General features: G+C 43.4%; 1 protein-coding gene across 7 annotated transcripts in view; it reads left to right on the top strand.

Annotated features, from left to right (window-relative positions):
• ARHGAP21 (Rho GTPase activating protein 21) overlaps positions 1 to 26,226 on the top strand; it is a 149,840-nt gene that overhangs the window by 98,150 nt on the left and 25,464 nt on the right. For 5 of the 7 annotated variants that reach the window (XM_060192316.1, XM_060192313.1, XM_060192314.1 and 2 more), the window contains 8 exons: positions 1,029 to 1,107; positions 4,520 to 4,574; positions 9,979 to 10,008; positions 11,509 to 13,393; positions 17,186 to 17,344; positions 17,494 to 17,596; positions 22,191 to 22,227; positions 25,673 to 25,798. In XM_060192316.1, coding sequence (XP_060048299.1) covers positions 1,029 to 1,107; positions 4,520 to 4,574; positions 9,979 to 10,008; positions 11,509 to 13,393; positions 17,186 to 17,344; positions 17,494 to 17,596; positions 22,191 to 22,227; positions 25,673 to 25,798 — 2,474 coding nt within the window. The remainder of the gene's footprint in view (positions 1 to 1,028; positions 1,108 to 4,519; positions 4,575 to 9,978; positions 10,009 to 11,508; positions 13,394 to 17,185; positions 17,345 to 17,493; positions 17,597 to 22,190; positions 22,228 to 25,672; positions 25,799 to 26,226) is intronic. The other 2 variants (XM_060192318.1, XM_060192317.1) reach the window with 1 other exon arrangement.

Raw genomic sequence — 26,226 nt, 5'->3', positions numbered from 1 at the left:
CTCTTGGTGTTAGTGACTGAATATGGACCACAGGTCATTTGTTCATTCACCCATCGATGGGCACTTCGGTTGCCTCCTTAGTCTCAGGTACTCTAAGTCATTTGTTGGGAACGTGGAGGTACATGTGTTGTTTCAAATGAACTTTTGTTTCCTTCAGATAAATACCCCAAAGTGGACTCAATGAGTCACACGGTAGCTCTATTTTTCAAGGACTCTTCATACTGTCTTTCATACTTCTTTTTTATTTCTTGTCTTCTTGATGACAGCTATCCTGACAGTTGTGAGATGTCTTTTTGTAGTTTTGATGAATTGGTGATGGTAAGCATCTTTTCATCTCTTCATTGCCCACGACTATGCCTGTTTTTAATTAAGTTACTTACAGAGTTTTGCCCTGCTAGGTTCATTGAGCTACATATCTCAGCTAGTAATCCCTTATCAAGTATGGTTTTCATGTATTTTATCCAGCCTAATAGGTTACCTTTTCATTCTTTTTGTGATTTGTTGCTCAAAAACAAATTTGTTGTTTGTTTTTGGTTGTTGTAGTATGACTTCTTTATTTTTGCTTTTGTCGTCATATTTAAAAAATCGTTCTCAAGATCTATGTCAAGGAGCTTATTAGGACTTCAGCCGTCTCCCAGGAGTTTCATGGTTTCATGTCTTGTTCAAGTTTGTTCATGTCTTACTCAGGTCTTACAATTTCATGTCATGTTCAAGTTCATAGTCAATTTTGAGTTAATTTTTATGTGTGGGTTAAGATAACCATTCAGCTTTACTATGTTGTATATGATTTTTTCCCCATTACCTACAACATTTATTGAAGAGATTTTTCTTTCCCCATTTTATATTCCTGACTCCTTTGTTATAATTTTGACTGTGTGTGGAGTTTTTTTTTCCCCCCTGAAATCTCCATTTTTTTTCTGATGCCATCACTATACTGTTCTGAGTACTGTCTTGCAATACAGTTTGAAATCAAGGAGCATAATTTTATTTTTAAGTAATTCCTCACTGCTTTTTATTTCTTTTTGAAGGTGATCGAATTATAAAGGTCAATGGAGAAAGTGTTATTGGAAAGACCTACTCCCAAGTAATTGCTTTAATTCAAAACAGGTAAGATTCTTGAAATATGATTAGCTTTGGCCAAGTATGGATTTTATAGATCAGTGGAGCAAGCAGATTAATTTCTTAGAAAGAATTGGTAGGATGTGGAGATGTGAAACTTTCGGGGAAAGTGGTCAGTGTATTTGAAAGTTGCTAAGCATGAACCCCCTTGAGGATAGGTTCATAGTTACTGGGTTTACTTTGATAGGTTTATCCAGTTTATGATTTTGATCCTTAGACTCTAGGAAGCACATATTCTCTTGTTACCCTAAATCCCACTTTTAAAAAAGCAACTAACTGTACAGTTTGCTTATGATAAGTATTTAAGAAACGCCAACTTAAGTTATCTTAATGGTCTCTTACTAAAATGTTGTCTTTCAATGACTCATTGAACAACAGTCTTTTTAAATATTATTTTTATTTTATTGATTTAATAATGACCAACAAGATTGTGGGATAAGAGATATACAATTCCATACAGTTCCCACCACCAGAGTTCCATATCCCATCCCCTCCATTGGAAGGTTTCCTGTTCTTTATCCCTCTGGGAATATGGATTGCCCAAAAATCTCTATAGGGGTGCAGAAGCTGGATGGTCTGGCTTCTGAAATTGCTTCTCCACTGGACATGGGCATTGGCAGGTCGATCCATACCCCCAGCCTGTTCCTGTCTTTCCCTAGTGGGGCTAGGGCTCTGTGGAGGTGGGGCTCCAGGACACATTGGTGAGGTCCTCTGTTCAGGGAAGTCAGGTTGGCATCATGGTAGCATCTGAAACTTGGTGCCTGAAAAGCGTTAAGATACAAAGCAGAACAAATTGTTTAATAATAATCAGGAACATAAAAGTAAGAGTATAGCAGATGACATTTTGGGTCTTCATGTTGGAAGAAGCTAGAAAGTCTACTTTAGGTATGTTCCAAGGGGGCCATGACTTTACTAATTTTTGGCTGAGCCTGACCGCTAGCATGCAGGTGGGCTGAAAGCATTGTCTGAGAAGATGGTGTCAGAATTGAGAAAAGGATTAGAAACCTGGATCAGGACAAAGAGGAGCTCCCAAATATGAGAGAAGCAAATAAATACTGTTAAGTAAATAAATACTGTTAACTATAAATCCCATCAATCTGACATAGGCTCCAAGTCCAGTTATATTCAGCACAGGAGCCTGTGTAGCCTCTGCATCCCTGTCAGTCTGAGCTCACAGTCCAGGGTCATAACTAGGAACGTTCTAAGCTGCACTCGTTTCAGGACCAGTCCTCCTCGAGTGGCAGAGTATGTTGAGCCAGCCTCCCCTTGGAGAGTGGGGCAGTTTCTACCATTGTTGTTCTACACTGAGGGCAAGGTCCAGTAGAGGCCCACAAGAGGGTTTATGATGTTGTTCCTGATGGAAGTGACTAGTGATGGTGGAGAGAGGGATCTCTTAGGGGTCTAGGTCCGTCATCATATCTATGTGGGAATCGCAGGATTCCCTGACTAGTGCCCAGATGATAGGATGGTCTGGTAGTGACCAAAAGGGCCATCATTAAAATGTACCTGTCTCTTGCCCGTATCCAGCTTTTGTAGTCCTTACTTTATCTGACAAGGTTAGACATAGAGTTTCTTGACTCAAGTCTCTTCATTTGTTTTAGCCAGAACAGCAGGAAATTTTCTTTTAGTCCATTTGTCTGCCCACATTCCTAAAGAATGCTAGAAATTCTGATTTCTAAGGCTAAATATTTATAGAATCACTATTCAGAGTAATCAGCTCTAGGGCCAGGGAGATAGTGAAGTGACTGTTCATCAGCTTTTCATGCCCAGGTTTCCAAAGTCCCAGGTTCAGTCCCATAAACCAGAGCTGAAAAGTGGTCTTGTTAAAAAAATGATAGTTTTTCTGCATTCTTCCTACCACACATCCGGAAGCTTTTCTGTTGGTATGTTTTGTTATTTTAATTACAAAGAAAGGAATTGCAAGTCAAAGAGGCTGCCACACTGAATTTCTGTCAAGTATGGACTGTGGTTTGAGGGTCTGACTTTTCATCATCAGTCTCACAGGAGTCTTCCCACATTCAAATAGAGTGACTTTTAGATCATCTTCTGCTTTATCTTAGCCAACCCCACCTGTCTGTGACTAAATTCTGTACCTTCTGAGGTTTCTTTTTCAATCAAGCTCTTCTGACATGCCTGAGGTAGTTAGTTCATGTTGTAATCTGAGTTACCCACACTCACACCCTGACAATCCTCATTTTTGCGATTGAATGATATGTTCAAGGTTGACTGATGCCAGGGTATTCTTAACTGTTTTCATGTTTAATGACACTCCCAGAAGAAGCAGATCCTAAAATCTTGCCTCTAATGTTGGCTATGTGGAGGCTGTAAAATTAAATCATCCAAGAGGCAAGAAATTCTTCACATACTTTGTAGTTTTGTAGATCAGGGGTCATTTCAGTAATGATGACAGTTGCCACTGATTTTCACTCCTGAGGCTGAGTGGGGAAGACTCCTAAGTGAGGTTGCTTACTTTCTAAATTTGGGACACATTACAAGGAGGATTTTGACTAACTGTGAATAACCGAGACATACAGCAATGTGTGCTACCTTTTGTACATAACTTTCCCTCATGTGTAAAGTTGACTTCTTTTCAGGTCAGTGATTGGGATTAGAAAAGTAATGATGGGGGGGGGGGAGCTCAGGCGGTAGCGCAGCAGGTTAAACGCACATGGCGCAAAGCACAAGGACCGGCATAAGGATCCTGGTTCGAGCCCCCGGCTCCCCACCTGCAGGGGAGTTGCTTCACAGGCGGTGAAGCAGGTCTGCAGGTGTCTATCTTTCTCTCCTCCTCTCTGTCTTCCCCTCCTCTCTCCATTTCTCTCTGTCCTATTCAACAATGACAACAATAAAACAACAAGGGCAACAAAAGGGAATAAATAAATAAAAAATAAATATTTTAAAAAAAAAAAGAAAAGTAATGATGGGGGGGGGCTCAGGCAGTAGCACAGCAGGTTAAACGCACATGGCGCAAAGCACAAGGACCGGCATAAGGATCCTGGTTCGAGCCCCCGGCTCCCCACCTGCAGGGGCGTTGCTTTCTCTCTCCCTCTCTGCCTTCCCCTCCCCTCTTGATTTCTCTCTGTCCTATCCAACAACAAGAACATCAATAATAATAACCACAACAACAATTTAAAAAAAATGGCAACAAAAGGGAAAAAAGGCCTCCAGGAGCAGTGGATTTGTAGTACAGTCACTGAGCCCCAACGATAACCCTAGAGGGGAAAAAAAAAAAAAAAAGAAAAGAAAAGAAAGAAAAGTAATGATAAAAAAAAAAACAAACCAAAATTTAAACTCTGACAGTTACAGAGAAACTTCTGACTTGGCTACTCTTCTACTATGTCTTTCTTTTACACAGTTTTACCTCCCCATAAAGAGTATATCTGTATATATTTCATTTCAGTGACACAACATTGGAACTTAGCGTTATGCCAAAAGATGAAGATATTCTCCAAGTGGTAAGTTTTATTTATTCAAATGTGAATTGTTCTGTACTCATAGATATTAATGTAAGTCGTTCCACTGTGGCAGTAGACTGAAAAAAGAAATCTCCTGTTTAGGGAAGTTTGGATTGCGTTGTATTTCATACGCTCATCCAGAGAGAGAGAGAGAGACACCAATCTTAGGTTTCTTGAATTTACGTGGCATGAAAAGGTTTTGTTGACTACATAATTTTTCATTGTTGTCATTTTGAATGAGATTCCTAGAGAGACTGCTCTAATGCGGTAATGTGAAATAGCCCTCTGACTAGATGTTCAGAAGCAAAGTCCATAGCCCCAGGAATTAGAACCTGTTTTTAAAATATGAGACAAAGATATTATGAAATTCATTTCCCAATTATCTAGTAAGTATTACTATTTGTAGGTTAATGTACCAGTAAAGTTGGTTGACATTATCAGTTCATGCCATTAAAATGAATAGTCACAGAGAGTGTGGTCTCCAACTTCAGGGGAGAATGTTTAGGGTCTTAGAAAGTGAAAATATTGTATATGTTGTTGAAAAACTTTATCATTTAGTCTAAAGAATTTTTTTAAGAAAGAAAATAAATTGAACAGAATACTTAATCTCTTTTACTAAGCTAAAGAAAAAAAAAATGAAAGTATTTTTCCTCAGCTGACTTTGCAGTTCAGTAGGATGTAACAGCACAAACAGAAGTATAAATAGCACCACTGAAATTCTTAATTTCCATCTAATGGATATTAGGGTTCTTACTTGTTCAAGAAAAACAGAAATTGTGGGTGATTTGTGATGGGAATAGAAAAGGTAATGCTTTTATTTACTTGTCTATTTTATTTGATAAGACAGAGAGGAATTGAGAGAGAATGGGGATATAGAGAAGTTGAGCGAAAGACGAATACCCACAGACCTGCTCACCACTCGTGAAGCCTCCCCACTATAGGTGGGGAGCGGGGTCTCATACCCAGGTCCTCGCATGTAGCACTATGTGTGCTTAGCCAGGTACGCCACCGCCCAGCCCCCATGCTTTTATTTTTTTTTAATTTTTAAAAATTTTTATTTGTTTTCCCTTTTGTTGCCCCCCCTTTTTTTTTTATTGTTGTTGTAGTTATTGTTGATGTCATCATTGTTAGATAGGATGGAAAGAAATGGAGAGACAAGGGGAAGACAGAGAGGGGTGGGAAAGATAGACACCTGCAGACCTGCTTCACCGCTTGTGAAGTGAATCAGTCTCCTGCACGTGGGGAGCCGGGGGTTCAAACCGGGATCCTTACGCTGGTCCTTGCGCTTCATGCCACGTGTGCTTAACCTGTTGTGCTACCGCCCAACTCCCACTTTTCATTTTTAAGGCCACTAGTTTGAATCTCACTCACCCAGAGTCCTATTCTAACTAATCTTTCATGAACTCCCTCTCCTTCCAAAAAAGCAGTAGAGCTGGGGGCCCCAGGTGGTGGCACACCTGGTTGAGTGCACATGTTACAGTGTGCAAGGACCCAGGTTCGAGCCCCTGGTCCCTACCTGCAGGGGGAAAGCTTTGCAAGTGATGAAGCAGGGCTGCAGGTGTCTCTCTGTTTCTTTCCCCCTCCATCTCTCCCTACCCTCTCGATCTCTGACTGTTTCTATCCAATAAAGATAGATTTTTTTTTAAAAAAGGCAATAGAGCTGACCTTAATGATTCTGTTTATCTATTAATAAAACGTAATTCACTGAATGTTCTATGATGATAAACCTTGTTTTTTGTTTTTTTTTGTTTAAAAAAGAAGCCTCTCATTTTAACAACATTGTTTGATTATTTTAATGATTAAGCCTTAAAAGCATTCACCTCTAGTGATAAAAGGAAGTCTTCCTTTGCATTCTGCACAGTTCACTAAAGATACTTGGCAGGCGGCAACTTCTTTTCTGTACTGGTGTTTTTAGCAGGAACATTTACAAGTGTCAGTTTTTCAAAACTGTTAGAAGACGCTAAGAGAATCTGGGACTTCGAGAATCACATGGAGAAAAGCTTCTCTAACAGATCCAAGAGTCACGACATTCTCTAGGGGACCTTTGGAAGTATTTATGTTGGCTTTAAATCTGTTATGCAATAAGATACACTTTTGAGGATTTACTTCTCCCTGGGAGGCTGCATATTCACTGTAAAGAGAAAGTAAACATGGGCATGTTTTAAGCCACTGTAAAGGTTGTTTAGCCAACAGCAGGGCTGAGTGTCCATGGGGACTTGTTTTATGCAGAGATGAATGGTCCAGATTGGTCTCAGGTGCTCTGCTTGCCTTTGTACAATTGCTTGGAAAGCGTAATTTGCTTTAAAAGGTGTTGTGTGTAAAGCCAGGTTGATTGAGGATAGATGTCCTGCTTTTTAAAATTAAAGTGATACTATTGACTGTGAACAGTATCACATTCACTTTAGCAGCCTTTTTTTTAAAAAAAAAAAATTTTATTTATTTTACTAAGAGAAGAAGAGAGATACGAAGAGAAAAGACCAGAGCTCAGCTCTGGCTGCAGTGTTGCTGAGGGCTGAACCTGGGACTTCAGAGCCTCTTGCATGAAAATCTTTTGCGTAAGCATTATACTGTCCCTCCAGTCCTGCAGTTTTTTGTAATTTTTTTTTAAGCTTGTGATAACCTTAGACACGTTTATCTGTCTCAAAACTGTCATTACAAAGCTAAAAGTTGCTCTTTTCTGCAGAGAGGAAAAAATGAAATTCCACGTTTCATTAAAAAAGCCAAACTTGGGGGCTGGGCGGTAGTGCAGCAGGTTAAGTGCACGGACTGACGTAAGGATTCTGGTTCGAGCCCCCAGCTCCCCACCTGTTGGAGGCTTGCTTCACAGGCGGTGAAGCAGGTCTGCAGGTGTCTTATCTTTCTCTCCTTTGCTCTGTCTTCCTTCCTCTCTCGATTTCTCTCTGTCCTATCCAATAACGATGACAACAATAATAACAACAACGAGAATAAACAACAAGGACAACAAGAGGGAAAAAAAGATAGCCTCCAGGAGCAGTGGATTTGTAGTGCAGGCATCGAGTCCTAATAACCCTGGAGACAAAAAAAAGAAAAAAGACAATAAATAAACAAATAAACAAATAAAGCCAAACCAAAAGGGTTGTGTCACCCTCTGAAATGTGGGCTGTGTGTGAGTGCTGTAGCCCTCAGGTCACCTAACGATCGTGCATAGGGTTGAGCTGGGACCTCTGGTGACTCAGACATACAAATCTGTTGTAGAAACCACTGTGCTTCCTCCCCCAACCCCCAGTCCGTAGACGGGACTTTTAATCCTAGCGATTTATTCACTCTGTAGGGTACTTTAGTTTCTGCCTTCATCCAGACAATGAAATCGTAATAGCATATTAATAGCAATAGCGTGGACATAGACATTTTGAGTTGAAGCTGAAAGACCATTTCCGGTTGGCGTAGTTACAGTCAGATACTTTATCATCAGGGTACAGACTGTCATTTTAAAGTGTGCTTAATGGGCTCTAGGATTCTAATTCCAAACGAAGAATTCTGAGGGTCACCTTTCACACTCCTGCTGCTACCCCCCCCCCCCCGCGCGCTCCCCACAAGAACGTTTTGAATCTATAGGTGTGGAGGGCTTCTACTGTTCTGCTTCCTTTAGGTATAACTTTCATTTTAAACTACAAGCAGGGCTAGGCAGTGGCACAGTTGTTAGAGTGCACATGTTATCATGTGTAGGACCCCCCACCCCCCAGAGCACTGCTCAGCTCTGGTATATGGTGGTGCAGGGGATTGAACCAACCTGGGACTTTGGAGCTTCAGGCATGAGAGTCTCTTTGCACAACCATTATGTTCTCTACACCACCTTTTATTATTATTATTTTTTAAGAGTGGCTACAAGATTGTAAGATGACTGTGTAGAGTCCCACACCAATCCCACCAACAGAGTTGTATTCCTACCCTCCCACTCTCCAAATGAAAACCACCATAGTACTCACAAGTCTCAGAAACAGTTTGTTTACTTCTGTGTTTTTTTCCTTTTTTTTTTCAAGTTCATGTGTATTAGTTCTCTAGATTCCACAGATGAATGAGACCATCCAGTAGTTGTCTTTTTTTTTCTTTTTCCTTATTTTGCTAAGCATAATCACCTCCAGTTCCATCCATTTTGTCCCAGTGGGTACAAGTTGCCCTCTTCTGATTGCAGAGTAGTATTCTAAGGAGTCAATGTCCCATAATTCCTTTAGCCAGTCATCTGTTGAGGGGCATTTAGGCTGCTTCCACTCTGGCCATTGTGAATAATGAGCTAGGAATATAGGGGTGTTTATTAGTGTTTGACTATTCCCAGCAAAAATTCTCATCACATTAAAGCCCCTGGGGGAGAGGGGAACGGACTCCATAGTCAAGTAAGTGTGCAGTAGCTCTCTGAGTTTTTTTATGGTGTCCACAGACAGAATAGGGACTATCACTGACTACTCAGACCACTCACGCCAGTCTTTCCAGCTGATGCTTAATAAAGTCCCACAGACGTGTTGTGGCAAACACAGTAAAGAGCTCATACAGGCAGACACGGCTTCTTGCCACGGCGAAGCCTCGGTGTGACGATAATCAGCATGGAAAACGATGGGCTTGTTGTGTCAACTACACATTCCTAAAGTGTGTGTTTTGATCGCCCATAGCCATGCCTTCATTATTGCCATGCGTGCTTTCTGTCATCTTCTTGATTTTAATCCCTAGCTGCATCTTAGTTTATATCCTCGAATATTCATTCAAAGTTCAAAGGAATTTTCCCGCAAGTGATAACTGGCTGTATCTGTTCAGTAGTTTGTTCCACCAGCCAGCACATCAGGACAAAAGGCACAGTGTGGAAAGATCTTACTTTTTTTTTTTTTTTTGAGTGAAACCCATTTTAATAAAACCAGTTATTCTTTTTTCTTTTTCTTTTCTCCCTCCTCCTGCATGGCACAGCATAAAGGCAGCTGCAGTCAGCTGACAGCTTGTGGTTACACTCTGATTTACAGGGGAAGGAGGGGGTGGTATCGTTTTAAGTGCAGACTAGAGCATCCCTTTCGTCATCTGGAAGCAAAGATGGAAGAAGCTCAGGGGAAATGAGAGGCATCACTGTTGCCCTAGTGGAAGGGAAGCTCTTGGAGCACGTTATCAAACAGCAGTGTGTGCTGAGGGGAAAAACCTGTTAGCTGTGCATGCTGCCAGCTGCATTTTGCTTTCAAGAGTATTAGACGCCTCCAAGAAGCACCAGAAAGAAGGCAGAGGAACGGACGCTCAGATGGAAACTTAAGTTCTTTCTGCCTCACTGCCCTTTACCTCTCTTGGTACCTTCCAGAGAAATCAGTTTAGATGTATTTTTAGCTTTCTGTTACCAGCATCAATGTGACAACATGATTCTGTCTTGCTCTCAGTAAGCAGCCTCTACTATGTTTTCCTATTTTCCTGCTAGCTGCAATTTACAAAGGATGTCACAGCTCTGGTAAGGAATGCACAGAAGCCATGTCTTTGCTTTCTAAGTTGTGTTCTGTGGATGTGTGATAAAAAAAAAAAAAAGCTATTAAAACTGTTACGTTTGCTTAAAGAAGTCCTTCCATAATCTTACTAATTTGCAGACTTTGTCTGCAGTAAGTGGTTGTTGTGTGTGTGTGTGTGTGTGTGTGTCTGTTTGGGTTTCTTCTGTATCCTGCACGTAACTAGTGCTAAAACATAATATGACCCTGCATTTTTTTTTTTATCTCCCACCCTCTTTCCCTCCTGCTTTGTTATTATGTTATATTCGTGGCTGTGCTTGAGTTTGTAAGAGGTCTAATGCAAAGACAGGATTTGATGATAGTTTACTTTGATTAGGGGAGAGTGTATAATGTGAGACCACACCTAACCGCCCCTGATACCAGCCACACTGATTGAGCTGCACTGATTGGCTCTGTGTTGTGATGTCTCCGTATTCCATGTCAGTGATGCATAAATTTTCTCCAGCATTGCTAGATAATCTTTTAAAAATAGCTGATAAATGATTTGAGCTGCATGTCTGCTTATTAATAACAGAGAAACATCTCCTTGCAATAAGTTTTTTTTTTTAAAAAAGAGACCAAATCAATTTGCATAACATAGTTTTTAAGACAAACATAGATTACATAAGGCATGATCTTTTCTTCACAGTTTCAGACCTTTCGTGCATGCGCCTAGTTCCTTTGGGGTGTGTGTGTGTGTGTGCATGTGCATGCACGTGCGTTTATATATACTCTCTTAAAACAAACTGTTTAGCATGGTTCTTGAAAGAGTTGATCAGAATGAATTCTGTTTAAGAGCTCAGTCATCAGTTGGTAATACATTATTGACAAATTATACTTAGTTTATGACAGTAGCAGTGCTTAACATGAAAAGTACCTGTTTTTTTTTGTTTTTTTTTTAACTAGAACACTGCTCAACTCTGGCTTATGGTGGTGCAGGAGATTGAACCTGAGACTTTGGAGCCTCAGACATGAGAGTTTGCATAACTATTATGCTATCTCCCCCCACCCTGGTCAAGATTTTGAAGACTTTCCCCAGTAGCAAAGCTTTCCCCCTACTGGTGGGGACTGGAGGCTCAAGCCAGGACCCTTGTGCATTGTAACATGCATGCCTAACCAGTTGCACCACCACCCGGCCCCTCTGCTGGGATTTCTGTTACAGCCATTTAGCCTGTTAGCTGCTGGGGGACAATTTTAGAAGCAGCCTGGCTGGCTCTACCTCACTGTTGAGGGGGAAATCAGTATGCTTCCACTCTTGAGAGAAACAGACCACTGCGGCTGATCTCTGCTGCAGACCCCACAGTTGATTCGCTTTCTGAGAGGAGCCCGTTTCTAGATGCGTGCTTCCTCCCTTGTGTGCTTGTTTGCTCGCTTGACTGCCATTCAGGAACAGGGCAGGGCACCATCTAGTAAAATGTGACTGTTCTCTCTCTACATCGCAAATGATGTGTCTCTCCGTCTCCCCACAGGCGTATTCTCAAGATGCCTACCTGAAAGGCAATGAGGCCTTCAGTGGCAATGCCCGCAACATACCTGAGCCACCTCCGGTGTGCTACCCCTGGCTGCCAGCTGCCCCTGCGGCCCCGGTCCCACCCGCAGAGACATCTCCTGATCCCCTGGCCAGCAAACAACAGCCCAGTGCCCCGGTACTGACTCAACCCGCCAGGGCGTATAGAATGGAAATCCAAGTGCCTCCGTCCCCAACAGACGTTGCAAAGTCCAACACTGCCGTGTGTGTTTGCAACGAGAGCATCAGGACTGTCATTGTACCTTCTGAGAAGGTGGTAGACTTGTTAGCCAACAGAAACAGCCACACAGTTCCTTCCCACAGAACTGAAGAAGTGAGGTACGGCCTGGGCGAGCTAGCCTCCTTCAAGACGGTGTCTAGAGCCTCCACATCTCCACCATCATCCATCCCCACGGCCCATCTGATCCAAACCCCCACAGCCCCCCGGCTGTCGGACCCTTCTGGAGTGGTTCTCAAACCCGGCCACTACAGCAGCCACTCAGAAGGACACCTGGGGAGCCGATCCCAGCCCGCGGACCCCCCTTCTGTCTCTGCGAATCACTATTCCCCCAACTCCCACCAGCACATAGACTGGAAGAACTACAAGACGTACAAAGAATACATCGACAACAGACGCTCGCACATGGGCTGCAGGACCATCCAGGAGAGGCTGGACAGCCTGCGGGCAGCGTCGCAGAACTCGGGGGATTATAACCAGGGGACCCCCAGCCGCTCAGCCCTGCAGGGACGCCGGAGAAGCACCTCCCACGACCGGGGACCCCAGTCGGCCCAGATCCGCCAACGCAGCGTGTCCCAGGAGCGGCTGGAGGACTCGGTGCTGATGAAGTACTGTCCCCGCAGTGCCTCCCAAGGGGCACTGACTGCCCCCCCTGTGGGCTTCAGCAACCACCGGACGCATTCCTGGGATTACATCGAGGGCCAGGGGGAACCCCGAGAACAACTCAGCCCTGACGGCCAGCTCCCTGATGCCAACGGGGAACGCAAACAGACCTACAAGTGGAGCGGCTTCACCGAGCAGGACGACCGGCGGGGCATCCCCGACAGGCCCAGGCCCCAGGAAGTCCACAAGTCCTTCCGAGGCTCCAACTTCACCGTGGCACCCAGCCTGGCTCCCGCTGACCCCCGGAGAGTGGGGGGCCGAGGCTTGAGCTCCGGGGTGCCCTTAAAAAAGGTCCCACCAGACCTGAAGACACCACCACCCTCCAGCCGGAATTTTCCAGCCACCTGCGGGATGTCCCTGCCCCGGGGCTTTTCTTCGCAGGACCGGTCACCCCTGGTCAAAGTCCGGAGCCACTCTCTGAAAGCGCCTTCTCCTCCGCACCCCTCCAGGCCCCCCTTCAGCCAGAACTCCCTGGCACCTGTCAGAGACCAAAGACTGGTGAACCACTTGCATCAGAACAGCCTCTCCAGCCCGCAGGCCTGGGGGAGACCCGAAGGCACCCCCGACTCCCCACCGGAGACTGGGAAGCCCCCTCCTCCCCTTAAGCCTGTCACCCAGGCCAGCGATGCCCCTGGCCCTTCAGACTCAGACCCCTCTGTCTCTCAGGGGAACCAGGACCTACACTTGCAGGAGGCTGAACCACAGCCCCTGGAGTCTTCAGAGGCGGTCATTCTGCGAGAGAAGCCCCCCTCTGGCCGCCAGACACCCCAGCCCCTGAGGCACCAGTCCTACATCTTGGCTGTGAATGACCAGGACAGCGGGTCGGACACCACCTGCTGGCTGCCCAACGACGCTCGCCGAGAGGTCCACATAAAGAGGATGGAGGAGAGGAAGGCCTCCAGCTCCAGCCCACCGGGGGATTCCTTGGCTTCCATCCCATTCATAGGTGAGCTCGCTTCACAGCCAGCGGCTGCAAGGCACAATGGTTAGCACACCTCACCAACCATGCGTTCCTAGCCAATGGGCACAGACATTATCTGCACTGTCCTTTGAAAACAGTACTTACGGATTTCTGTGCTGTGCTCAAACCAAAGCTCTTTTACCTTCAGGAAAGAAAATAAAGTGTTTCTGGTATCAGGTTTCCTTTTACAGAAAAATTTATGTCCTCTGTTATCACACACAAAGAACTAGGTTGAAGGCCCCCCCCCCACCCCCCAGTCCCCACCTGCAAGGGGAAAGCTTAATGAGTGGTGAAAGCAGTGCTGCAGGTATCTTTCTGTCTCTCTTCTTCTCTGTCTCTCCCTTCCCTCTCAATTTCTCTCTGTCTCCCTCCAATAAATAAATAGTAAAATATTTAAAAAGAAAAAAACCCTTATGTACTCAATACCTCCTCCTCCCCTTTTTTTGCTGGGGGAGGGCAGGAATGGAGCCAGGATCTCATGCACACTTGACCTGTTATTAAATTGTCATATACTAATAGGGCCAGGAGGTGGCACACCTGGCTAAGTGTACACATTACAGTGCTTAAGGACCTAGGTTTGAGCCCCCAGTCCCCACCTGCAGGGGGAAAGCTTTGCAAGTGGTGAAGTAGTGCTGCCAGTGTCTGTCTGTCTCTCTCCCTCTCTATAGCCCCCTTCCCTCTTGATTTCTGGCTTTCTCTTTCCAGTAAATAAAGTTAATAAAGTTAAAAAAAATAAATTATTAAAAAAATGTCATGTACTAAGTATTCATGATACTGATTCATAGAGAAAATTCAAAATGTTTTCTGTTACTCAAATATAAGGATCTGTGTTTACTTCCTCTCTGTCTCTACCCAAAAACATCTACCTGGAGCAGTGAACCCCCAGTGATGATGCCATTCTTCCAAAAAATTTAAAGTAGTTTGACAGTTTACATTAAATAATCAAAACCCAGTTTCATCATTATAGTATATTCTTTAAATGAGTTTTCTTAGACATTCAATTTTAGGGGTTCTAGCTCTGACATCCTACTACGTTATATTGTCTTGGGTGGGGAGATAGCATAATGCTATGGAAAAGCCTTTCATGCCTGAGGCCCTGAGGTCCCAAGTTCATCCCCAGCACCACCATAAGCCAGAGCTGAGCAGTATTTTGGTAAAACAAACAAAAAATCAGTATCTAAATCACTGCTGTTTTCACAAGAGTATGAATTTCAAGCAGAGCTCTCATTCACCAATGTGGACAACAACTGAGAGTTATTATACTTAAGAATAGGATCACTGGTTCACATTCTAACTTTATAGCTGGGTGACTTTATACAAGTCACTTAACACATCTGTCGATTTCTTCATCTGTAAAACAGTACTCCATAAGATTTCACAAGAACTGGGTCGTGTATGTAGAGTAGTGATAGTGTTCAAGGAACACAGTTAACACACTGGCTGTTGTTGTGATTCAGGAATTTGCATTCACGCCTGCATTTCTGCCCTTGACAGATGGTGACAGGCTTTGAAAAAACTTAACATTCACAACGCCTAGAACATTTGTATTTTCTACAAGGGTGTAGGGGCAGTTGAAGGGGGCCATCAGGAGATTTCCCCTCCTAAACAATGGCCTACATCTGCCTGGGAGATGGACATCTTTTCTGATTTGCAGACAGGTGCCAAATAACTAGTGTCACCTGTCTTGACTGATGGGAGCTGATGAAACAGATTGGTGGATGAAACCTGTATTTATTCTTCATAGTTTTAGAAGCTGGCAAGTCCAGGGTCAAGCTGATAAGTGACTGTTTCTGGTGAGAACCCTCTTTGTGTTCTCATATGATAGAAGAAGCCAAGGAGTTCTTCTGGGTCCTTCTAAGGACATCAGTCCCACCAACAAGACCGGAGTCTAGTCACCTACACACCTAGCCCTCCCCAAGACCCCAGCTCCAGAAACCCATCACAGTGAGGGTTAGTTAATTCTCTACGTACTTGGTGGGAAGTGGGTAGGAGGGGCATGGTGGTGGTGCACCTGGTTGAGCGCACATTACAATACACAAGGTTCGAGCCCCTGGCCCCTACCTGCAGGGGGAAACCTTCATGAGTGGTGAAGCAGGGCTGCAAGTTGTCTGTCTCTTTCCCTCTCTATCTCTCCCCTGCACCTCAAAATTTCTATCTCTATCTAATAATAAATAAATAAAATTTAGGGGGCCAGGCAGTAGTGCAGTGGGTTAAGTGCACGTGGTGCAAAGTGCAGGGGCCGGAGGAAGAATCCCAGTTCAAGCCCTCGGCTCCCCACCTGAAGGGGAGTTGCTTCAAGGGCGGTGAAGCAGGTCTGCAGGTGTCTGTCTTTCTCTACCCCTCTCTGTCTTCCCTTCCTCTCTCTATTTCTCTTTGTCCTATCCAATAACAACAATAATAGTAACAACACCTATAGACAACAAGGGCAACAAAAGGGAAAAGATGGCCTTCAGGAGCAGTGGATTCGTAGTGCAGACACTACTACTACTAGCGTTTGCCAGTGCAGACACTGAGCCCTGGCAATAACCCTGGAGGCAAATAAATAAATAAAATTTTAAAAGGAAGTGGGTGGGATTGGCCTTGGGAAGCACATATGTAACATCTATAGCAGTGCCCTTGACAATGGGTGACTACTTCTGGCACCTACAGAATGTATTTTTCTACACAAACCGAAGATATGCTTGCGTGGGTATATATATGTGAGGGGGTAAGGTTTTTGAAATTCATACTCTGATAACTAAGCCTCAGCCAACTCATTTAACTTCCAGAAATGGTAATGAATAACACATTTAAAACCTGGGAAGTACTTCTTTAAGGGAAATGTTTGATGATGACTCTGCTTTTTTTTTTTTAATTATCTTTTAAAATTTTTTATTATCTCTATTTATTTATTGGATAGAGGCTGCCAGAAATTGAGAGGGAAGGGAATGATAGAGAGGGAGAGAAACACCTACAGCCCTGCTTTACCTCTTGCAAAACTTTCCCCCTGTAGGTGGGAACAGGGGGCTCAAACCCAGGTCCTTGTGCATTGTAACATGTGCGCTCAACCAGGTGCACCACCACCTGTCATTCACCCCCCTTATTTTTTTACTTTTTTTTTTTTTTTAACCAGAGCACTGCTCTGCTCTGGCTTATGGTGGTGTAAGAGATTGAACCTGGGATTTCAGAGCCTCAGACATGAAAGTTTATTTGCATAAACATTATGCTATCCAACTCTGCTTTTATAGTTTAGGATTCTGAATGCTTGTAAACACTGCTGTCTTGATTACAAACTATGGAAGGTGACGACTGGTTGACAGACGAAGCAGTTTCTTTAATTGCTGATAGTACTGTAGTCTCTGATCTATTTGGAATTCCTAGAGCAGTCTTCCTATATGATTTTTTTTAACAAGCCAACTAGACTATATGTTGGAAATTTAGTGATTAAGTATTACATTTTTGGGCCGGGTGATGGTGCACTTGGTAGAGCATACATGTTACAATGTACAAGGACCCAGGTTCAAGCCCCTGGTCCTCACTTACCAGGGGGAGACTTTATGAGTGGTGAAGCAGTGCTGCAGGTGCCTGGCTCCCTCCCTCCCTCCGTGTCTTCCTTTCCCTCTCAGTTTCTCTGTATCTTGAAGAAGAAGAAGAAATAAAAATAAGATGCATTTCTAAAAAGTCTTCCATTTGTAACGTGACTCGTTTCAAAGTGCCAAGTATTGGTCATGCTGCTGTTGCTACTGTCCTTATGGGGTCACCTGATTTACTAATGTTGATTTCCATCCACCTGCATAGATGAACCCACCAGCCCTAGCATCGACCACGACGTGGCTCACATCCCCGCCTCTGCCGTCATCTCCGCCTCCACCTCCCAGGTCCCCTCCATCGCAAACGTGCCTCCCAGCCTCACGACTTCCGCTCCTTTAATTCGACGGCAGCTCTCCCACGACCAGGGTAGGTCCCAGTGCATGCTTAGGTCAGCCACCCCTCCAGGATATTCTCCGGTTTCGCCTAGAATTACATGTCAGGCGACGATCTCCTCCTCACGTGAAAAAGATCTGGAAGCCGCTTGTAAATGTCCCAATGTTGACTTTGAATTACAGAGCCTATTGGACCTCTCAGCCTAGATGCCCAGCCCAACTCAAAGACAGAAAGGTCAAAATCCTACGATGAAGGCCTGGACGAGTACAGGGAAGATGCAAAATTGTAAGTCTATAAACATTTATTTGCGGGGGGCCAGGCTATGGTGCACACATTCAAGTGCACATGTTATAATCCAAAAGGATTTGGGTTCAAGCTCCCAGTCCCATCTGCAGGGGTGGGGGTGAGCTTCATGACTGGTGATGTAGAGTTGCAGGTGTTTCTCTTTCTCCCTCTCTGTCCCCCTTCCCTTCTCAATTTCTCTCTGTCCTATCAGAAATAAAGCGTAAAAATTAAAAGGCCACTGAGAGCAGGCACAGAACAATACCAGTAGTTCTTGGTGGCAATAAAAAAAAAATGATTTGCAAGTGACCAACTTGACTTTAACCTATAAATCTTGAATTTGGTGGTGGCTGTTCTGTTCTCTAATTTTATGATACTAGAAGTACAAGTAGAAAATAAGATTTGAGTCGTAACTTTATAATATATAGACCCAGCTGAATTATTTGAATACCAGTGTTTAAGAATCAGTAATACACAAGCATAAGCAGACATAATTACACATTATGTTTTCTTTTATATAATTGTATTTTCTGTATATATTTACGTAGGCTTGTGTGTATGTCCTAATGGTTAACAGATAGATGCTATAGTGACCTTGGCGACTGATGCTTATATTCCTGGCTCCTTTTTCATCCCGTTGAATCTTACCAGAAGGTAGTTAAGCAGTATTCTGCATAATGTGTTAACAGACACATAGATGTACTGGCTCGTAGGATGTCCAAATAGGCTTCGTTGAGTCTTACTTTACACTAAATTTTTGTATGTATTTGGTTTTGTTTCTAGACTGTTTGTTCATCTGTTCATGTATATAAGATTCCGTTAATTGTAGTGATTTTTATAATATCTTTTATTGTATGGTAGGGCTATTCTCATTTATTTTTTTATTCAAAATTCTTCTGGCAATTTTTATTTATTTTTACTATGTGAACTTTAAAGTCAGTTCTATTTATTCTTGTGGCTATTTGTCACTGATCTATTGTTAAGAGATTATTGGCTTCATGATAATGAACCTCAGTCAAAGAAGAACTTTTTAAATTATATTTCTAATTCTTTCCCTAAGGGTTCTATTTAATTTAATTTATTTAATTTTTCATACCAGAGCACTGCTCAGCTCTGGATTATGGTGGTGCAGGGTATTGAACCCTGGACCTCAGAGCCTCAGGTGTGAGAGTCTCTTTCCGTAACCATTATGCCATCTCTCCCAACCTCTCTCAACCCAGTAAGATTAGTTCTTCCCAGCTCTTTGAGAGAATCAGTGTGAGGTAAGGCTAGGACAGTGGTCCTGCAGAAATTTCTCTTAAGGAGGTAAGGTTTTATCTGTGAGCCTTTACTCTTGTACTTTTTAAGACAGTAACTTCCACATGCGAGGGTCCGCCTGTCCCTGGATGAACTACACTCTGCCTTCCACAAGCATGGCAGACCCTGTTGCTCTGTCTTCCTCAGCTCCCTGATGCTCCAGGATCATCTTGAGGCCCCTGTTTCCCATCCAGCCAAGAAACACTAATAAGGGGCCAGGTGGTGGAGCACCTGGTTAAGCACACACATTACAGTGCTCAGGGACACTAGTTCAAGCAGCAACCTCCCCCACCCCTGTTCCAACCTGCAGAGGGAAAGCTTCATGAGTGGTAAAGAAAGGCTGCAGGTGTTGATTTTTCTCTCTCACTCTCTATCTTCCCCTCTCCTCTCAATTTCTCTCTGTTCTATTAAAAAAAAAAAAAAAGGATAAAATGGCCACAGGAACAGTGGATTTGTATTGCAGGCACTGAGCCCCTGGAAGCAAAAAATAAATAAATTAAAAAAAAAAAAAACATTGAGACTGGTTGGCGTGGGCAGTGGAAGAGTAAGACTAGACTATCCCAGAGATAGTTATTGATGGCATGCTACAAGACTGCGAGATTATGACGTATAGTATGTACACACCCATCACCAAAGTGATCTAGTGCTATCCACACCCTCCCAGCTCCTAGTTCTCACAAGCCTTACCAATAGTTTGCTTGCTTCTCTTTTGTTTGGACTTTTTTTTTTCCTGGCAAATTCATGTAAATCAGACCTCTAGATTCTACACATCAGTGAAACCATCTGGTAGTTGTCATTCATCTCTCTATGCACTTGTTTGACTGAGCATAATCACCTTCAGTTCCATCTATTTTGTCCCAGAGGACACAGTATCATCTCTTTTGATCACAGAATAGTATTCCATGGAATATATACCCCATAGCATGATGGACATGTAGGCTGCTTCCACTCTTTGCCTGTTGTGAATAATATAGCTGTGAATGTGAATGTGCATGTGTCCCTTCTGATTAGTGTTTGAATGTCCACTGGATAAATGCCTTGAGGCTTTTCTGCTGCACTTCCAGTGGAGACCCTTCTCTCTCTGTCTGGTAGGTGTGCGTGTGTGTGTGTGTGTGGGGGGGGCAGCTACAGCTCAGCCATCATGAGCACAGTGGACACCCTCAGTGGAGCACCACAGCAGTGGTTAACTCATAAGACCAAGCTCATTGTTCAGCTCAGCTAGCTTTTCCTTTGGTCAATAAAAAATAAGAAAATCCCTTACTCTATGTATTCATATAATAAAAACAATTTATTGTTGTTGTTTTTGACATATCTGGGTCTTCACTAGTCTGGGCCAGAATTGAGAGAGACAGAGAGACAGAGACAGAGACTCCACAGCCCTGAAGCTTTCCATAATGCAGTGGGGATTGGGCTCACATCTGTGCTGCATGAATGGCAAAGCAGACACCTTGCCAGGAGAGCTTTATTGGTGGCCTGTAGAAACAGTTTTAATTGACCAGAAAATACTACTAGGAAAGTATCCAGAGGAGTCGTTGTTGCACTCAGTTAAGAGTGCATGTTACCATGCACAAAGACCTGAGTTCAAGCCCCGGGTCCCCGTTGGTAGGGTGGGGGGGTCATGCTTCACAACTGGTGAAGCAGTGCTTCAAGTGTCTCCTTTTCTCTCTCCCTTTCTCTCTCTTTTTAATTTCTTTACTGGAGAATTAATGTTTTATATTTGACAGTAAGTACAGTAGTTTGTACATGCATAACATTTCCCAGTTTTCCCCACTAGGTCCTCTGGCATCCTATTTGGACCTGTACTCTCCCACCCACCCTCCCCAGAGTCTTGCTTTGGTGCAATACGCCAAATTCAGTTCAGGTTCTACTTGTGTTTGCTCTTCTGATCTTTTTTTTTCAACTTATGCCTGAGAGTGAGATCATCTCATATTCATCCTTCTGTTTCTGACTTATTTCACTTAACATGAATTTTTCTTTTTTTTTAATTTATTTTTTATTTAAGAAAGGATAAATTAACAAAACCATAGGGTAGGAGGGGTACAACTCCACACAATTCCCACCACCCAATCTCCGTATCCCGTCCCCTCCCCTGATAGCTTGCCCATTCTCTATCCCTCTGGGAGCATGGACCCAGGGTCGTTGTGGGTTGCAGAGGGTGGAAGGTCTGGCTTCTGTAATTGCTTCCCCACTGAACATGGATGTTGACTGGTCAGTCCATACTCCCAGTCTGCCTCTCTCTTTCCCTAGTAGGGTGGGTCTCTGGAGAAGCGGAGCTCCAGGTGGGGTCTTCAGTCCAGGGAAGCCTGGCCGGCATCCTGATAGCATCTAGAACCTGGTGGCTGAAAAGAGAGTTAACATACAAAGCCAAACAAATTGTTGAGCAATCATTTACCCAAAGGTTGGAATCGTGGAGAGGAAGTGTTAGGGGGGTACTCGCTGCAAACTCTAGTGTACTTTTGCTTTCAGGTATATATTTTGCACTAGTTTATGGATACGTCTGAACATATGCTCTCTCTCACAGAACCTGGTCTATATCTAGGTTTTGGGACTTAACATGAATTCTTCAAGGTCCATCCAAGATCAGCTGAAAACAGTGAAGTCACCATTTTTAGTAGCTGAGTAGTATTCCATTGTGAATATATACCACAACTTGCTCAGCCACTCATCTGTTGTTGGACACCTGGGTTGCTTCCAGGTTTTGGCTATTACAAATTGTGCTGCTAAGAACATAATGTGTACACAGATCTTTTTGGATGGGTGTGTTGGATTCCTTAGGATATATCCCCAGGAGAGGAATTGCGGGGTCCTAGGGTAGGTCCATTTCTAGCCTTCTGAGAGTTCTCCACACTGTTCTCCACAGAGGTTGGACCAATTGACATTCCCACCAGCAGTGCAGGAGGGTTCCTTTGACCCCACACCCTCTCCAGCATTTGCTGCTGTTACCTTTTCTGATGTATGACATTCTCACAGGAGTGAAGTGGTATCTCATTGTTGTCTTCTCCCTTTCTCTCTTTCTCTCTTCTCAATTTTTCTCTAGCCTATCAAAGAAAAGTTAAGGGGGGGGGGGAGAAAGAGAGAAAGGAAGAAAAGAAGGAAGAAAGGAAACATTTCATTGAGTTAGAAGTTGTTAAGAACTTAGAAAACTAGCTGTTTTTCCTCACTTTCATCAAAAAACATTCGCCGTGGCAATGACGGTGCCTTAGCTCATTGATGCAAACTTTGTGGAGTATTCAGGTTAGTTCCTATATTGCCAAGTGGGTCTGTCGCACTAATGCAGGCGTTTGCTTTTCTTTTCCAACAGGTCCTTTAAGCACTTATCCAGCTTGAAAGGCATCAAGGTTGGTATTCGGTGCTCTTAGAATAGCAAGCAAAATGATAGAGATTTCTGTGTATCTTACATTTTCTCTGCACAGAGAATTTATTTATTTATTTTTATTTCTGTATTGGGGAATTAATGGTTTACAGTCAACAGTAAAATGCAGTAGTTTGTACATGTGTAACATTTCTCAGTTTTTCACATGACAATGTAACCCCCTCTAGGTCCTCCTCTGCCATCATGTTCCAGGACCTGGACCCTCCCCCAACCCCAAAGTCTTTGACTTTGCAATACACCAACTCCAGTCTAAGTTCTGCTCAGTGTTTTCCCTTCTTGTTGTTTTCTCCGGGCTGGCTTCACGGGCGGGTAACAGACGACCAGGGACACATGGCTGAGCTGAGAATGCAGTTTAATCTTTATTCACGAGCAGGCAAGCAGTCCAACAACCTAATCACAACACAATGGGCTCCTCCATCTCTCTCCTCCCGTCGCAGTGTCCAGAACCAAGGAAGTACCTAGGGTAGGGGGCGGGGAGAAGGAAGAAGCACGGAACTAGCAAGGACTAAACCAAAATCTCCCGGAGGCAGGGGGAGCGAGACCAAACCAATGTAACAGAATCACCATGTAAATAGACCACACTGTCAAGCAACGTAACAGAACGGATCCCAGAAGCAGAACTAGAAGCCTACCAACACCTTCTGTTCTTATTTTTTAACTTATGTCTATGAGTGAGATCTTCCCATATTCATCCTTCTCTTTCTGACTTATCACACTTAACATGATTCCTTCAAACTCCCTCCCAAGATGAGGTGAAGAAGGTGAATTCATCATTTTTAACAGCTGAGTAGTATTCCATTGTATATATAGACCACAACTTGCTCAGCCACCCATCTGTTGTTGGACACCCGGGTTGCTTCCAGGTTTTGGCTATTATTACAAATTGTGCTGCTGTGAATATCGCAGAAATCTTTTTGCTGGGTGTGTTTGGTTCTTCAGGATATATTCCCAGGAGAGGAATTGCAGGGTCATAGGTCATTGGTCTAGCCTTCTGAGAGTTCTCCAGACTGATCTCCACAGGGGTTGGACCAATTTACATTTCTACCAGCAGTGCAGGAGGGTTCCTTTGTCCCCACTACCTCTCAGCATTTGGTGCTGCTATCTTTTCTGATGTTATGACATTCTTGCAGGAGTGAAGTAGTATCTTATTGTTGTCTTTATTTGCATTTCCACAGAGAATTATTTTTAGCAAGCCTATCAGACATTTTTAAGTGTCATGACCTTTCATTCTGTAAGTTTCAAATGCATTTGGAAATTATATAGGAAATGTAGTTTTCTGATTTCTAAACATATTCTTGTGAATAAAAATACTTCATAAACATGTCCTTACATTACTTCCTACTGTTGTCCTTACTCCTAGCTTAATTATCTGTTTACTTGGAACATTATCCTATTAATAACCAATCCCTGCATTTCATCTTTGAATCTCATTAGTTTTTTTCCACATCCTTGACAGCGCCTGTCCCTTTTTTTTTTTTTTTTTTCTTTTTGCCTCCAGGGTTATTGCTGGGGCTTGGTATCTGCACTGCAAATCCACTGCTCCTATGGTCATTGTTTCTATTTTTTGGATAAGACAGAAAGAAATTGAGAAGGGAGGCGAAGAGAGAGAGAAAGAGAGAGACCTGCTGACCTGCTTCACCATTTGTGAAGCAGCCCCCCTGTAAGTGGGGAACTGGAGGCTCAAACCGGGGTACTTGCTTGGGTCCTGCACTTTGTTCTATGTGCGCTTAACCCTGGTGTGCCACCCCCTGACCCTTTGAATGTCAGTTTTTTCAGTTTCTCTTGCCCACCAGTGACTCATTATCCATAATATTTACCAACAGGTTCTACCCTTCCTAATATTTAAAACTGGTGCCTCAAATCCACACCCTGTATTTACTGTTCCTATTTACTCTTCCCCTTTCTTGGGGGGGGGGAGGGGAGTGGTTAGATTGTCTCCTCCTTCCTCTGCACATACACTTGAGAACGGCTCCGCTCACACCCAGGTTAGCAGTGGTATTGAGCTCCCAGAGGCACTGTCTCTGCCGTGTTTCCCTTGTCTGTCCTTTGAGGGCCATCTGACAGCTTCCCACGCCCTTTCTGAAGTGCTTTCTCTTTCTGGCTTCTATTTTGGCCTCTGCCTACTATTGAAAATCCGGAGCAGTGCAGAGGTAGTTCTGAACTCCCCTCCCTTTTTCCCTCTTGATGATCTATTTGGAGACCCCCCAAAATTGATATTGCTAGTCTTTTTTTTTTTTTTTTTTTTTTATGCCTCCAGTGTTATTGCTGGGACTCGGTGCTGACACTACGAATCCACTGCTCCTGGCAGCCATTATTTCCATGTTATTGGATAGGACAGAAAGAAATTGAGAGAGGAGGGCTAGATAGAGAGGGAGAGAGAAAGAGAGACACCTGCAGACCTGCTTCACCACTTGCGAAGCTCCCCCCACCACAGGCAGGTGGGGAGCTGAGAGCTCGAACCAGGATCCTTGTACGGGTCCACGCGTTTAGTACTTTGTGTACTTAACCCGCTGCTCTAGCTCCTGGCCCTTGATATTGCTATTCCTGACCTCTACCCTAGACTTCAGCTCATGTATATGACTTCATTTTTGGTATTTGCATTTGGAAGCTAATAAGCAAGGCAAGGTTAGTATGCCAGCTAGACTTCAGTTTGCCTCAGATGGGGCCATCCTCGTCTTTCCCCTCTGGCTAAATTTGCTTCCATCTTTAACCTCTCTCCTGCATTCCTCTTCCTGGCTGGCTGTCTCTTTAGAATCTACTCACAGCCCTGACCCATGTGCTCAGGCAGCGGTACTCCCCCGGTTCACCACTAACTAACTGGTTTTTCACACTTCCAGCCTCAGCCTGAGAGACCCTAAACTGTGTCAGTACACACTGGTCATCCTTCTGACTCACACTGGGCCAGTGAACAGTTATGGTGCTCAGGCTGATCGTGCGTTCTTCACCTTCTCCTTGAGCTTCACTTCTTTGATTGTGTGTAGTTGGCTCTTACAAATGCCTCTCTCCCAACACACACACACACACACACACACACACACACACACACACCCTCTACACCTGATTTCAAGTGAAATGTTCTCTTAAGAGGAGTCTTTCCATAGGTGCTGGCAATGTATACTCACCACCCATGATGGTATTTCAACTGTTTTCACTCTCACCGCTTGTTCTTGACATTTTTTTATCAGTATCGTTTCCCACTCAAGTTTGAGCTCTCAAGAGCAGGCAAATCGCACACTTTCTATTGCTTGTTAATGATTCTGTCATGTTTTTTTTTTTTAATGACGGTGTAAAATGATGGTGCGTATGCATATTTTTAATACAAGAAGAGGTTTTTCTAAGGTGACAGATAAAATTGGGATTAAAGAAGAATGCTGACATTTTGCTTTGTTTTCTTGGATTTTTTTCCATAGATCACAGACAGCCCGAAATCATCAGAAGACTCTGGGTCCAGAAAAGATTCTTCCTCCGAGGTTTTCAGTGATGCCGCCAAGGAAGGCTGGCTCCACTTCCGACCCCTGATCACGGATAAGGGCAAGGTAGCCAGCCTGTGCTCACAGCATGGCTAACAGCCGGGACAGAGAGGAAACCCTTTGTGGATGTCTGTTACTACATCAGGGGATGATTATTTAAAAATTCTAACTTCTCAATAATTTAAATTAGCTCTAAATTCATAATTTTTTTTTTTGGTTTTCTACTTTAGCAATGGGAAAGGAAAAAAAATCAAAGTATTTAAAAAGGAACTCTATTTTTATTATCATTATTAAATAATGGTTTAGCCATAGATTATCAGAGTAGTTCCTTTAAGAAATACCAATTCTCCATGTTGATCACAAATCTTTAACTTTTCCTAGTTTTAGCCTTCCAATTTCCTTTGTTATTGTTTGTTTATTTATTTATTTATTGTGATTTTTTATATTATTTTTTAATTTATTTATTTATTTATTCCCTTTTGTTGCCCTTGTTG

Source organism: Erinaceus europaeus, chromosome 6, assembly GCF_950295315.1.
Source record: "Erinaceus europaeus chromosome 6, mEriEur2.1, whole genome shotgun sequence".
NCBI classification, from domain to species: domain Eukaryota; kingdom Metazoa; phylum Chordata; class Mammalia; order Eulipotyphla; family Erinaceidae; genus Erinaceus; species Erinaceus europaeus.
Note: the sequence above shows the minus strand (reverse complement) of the source record. Positions and strands in the feature narration are given on the sequence as shown.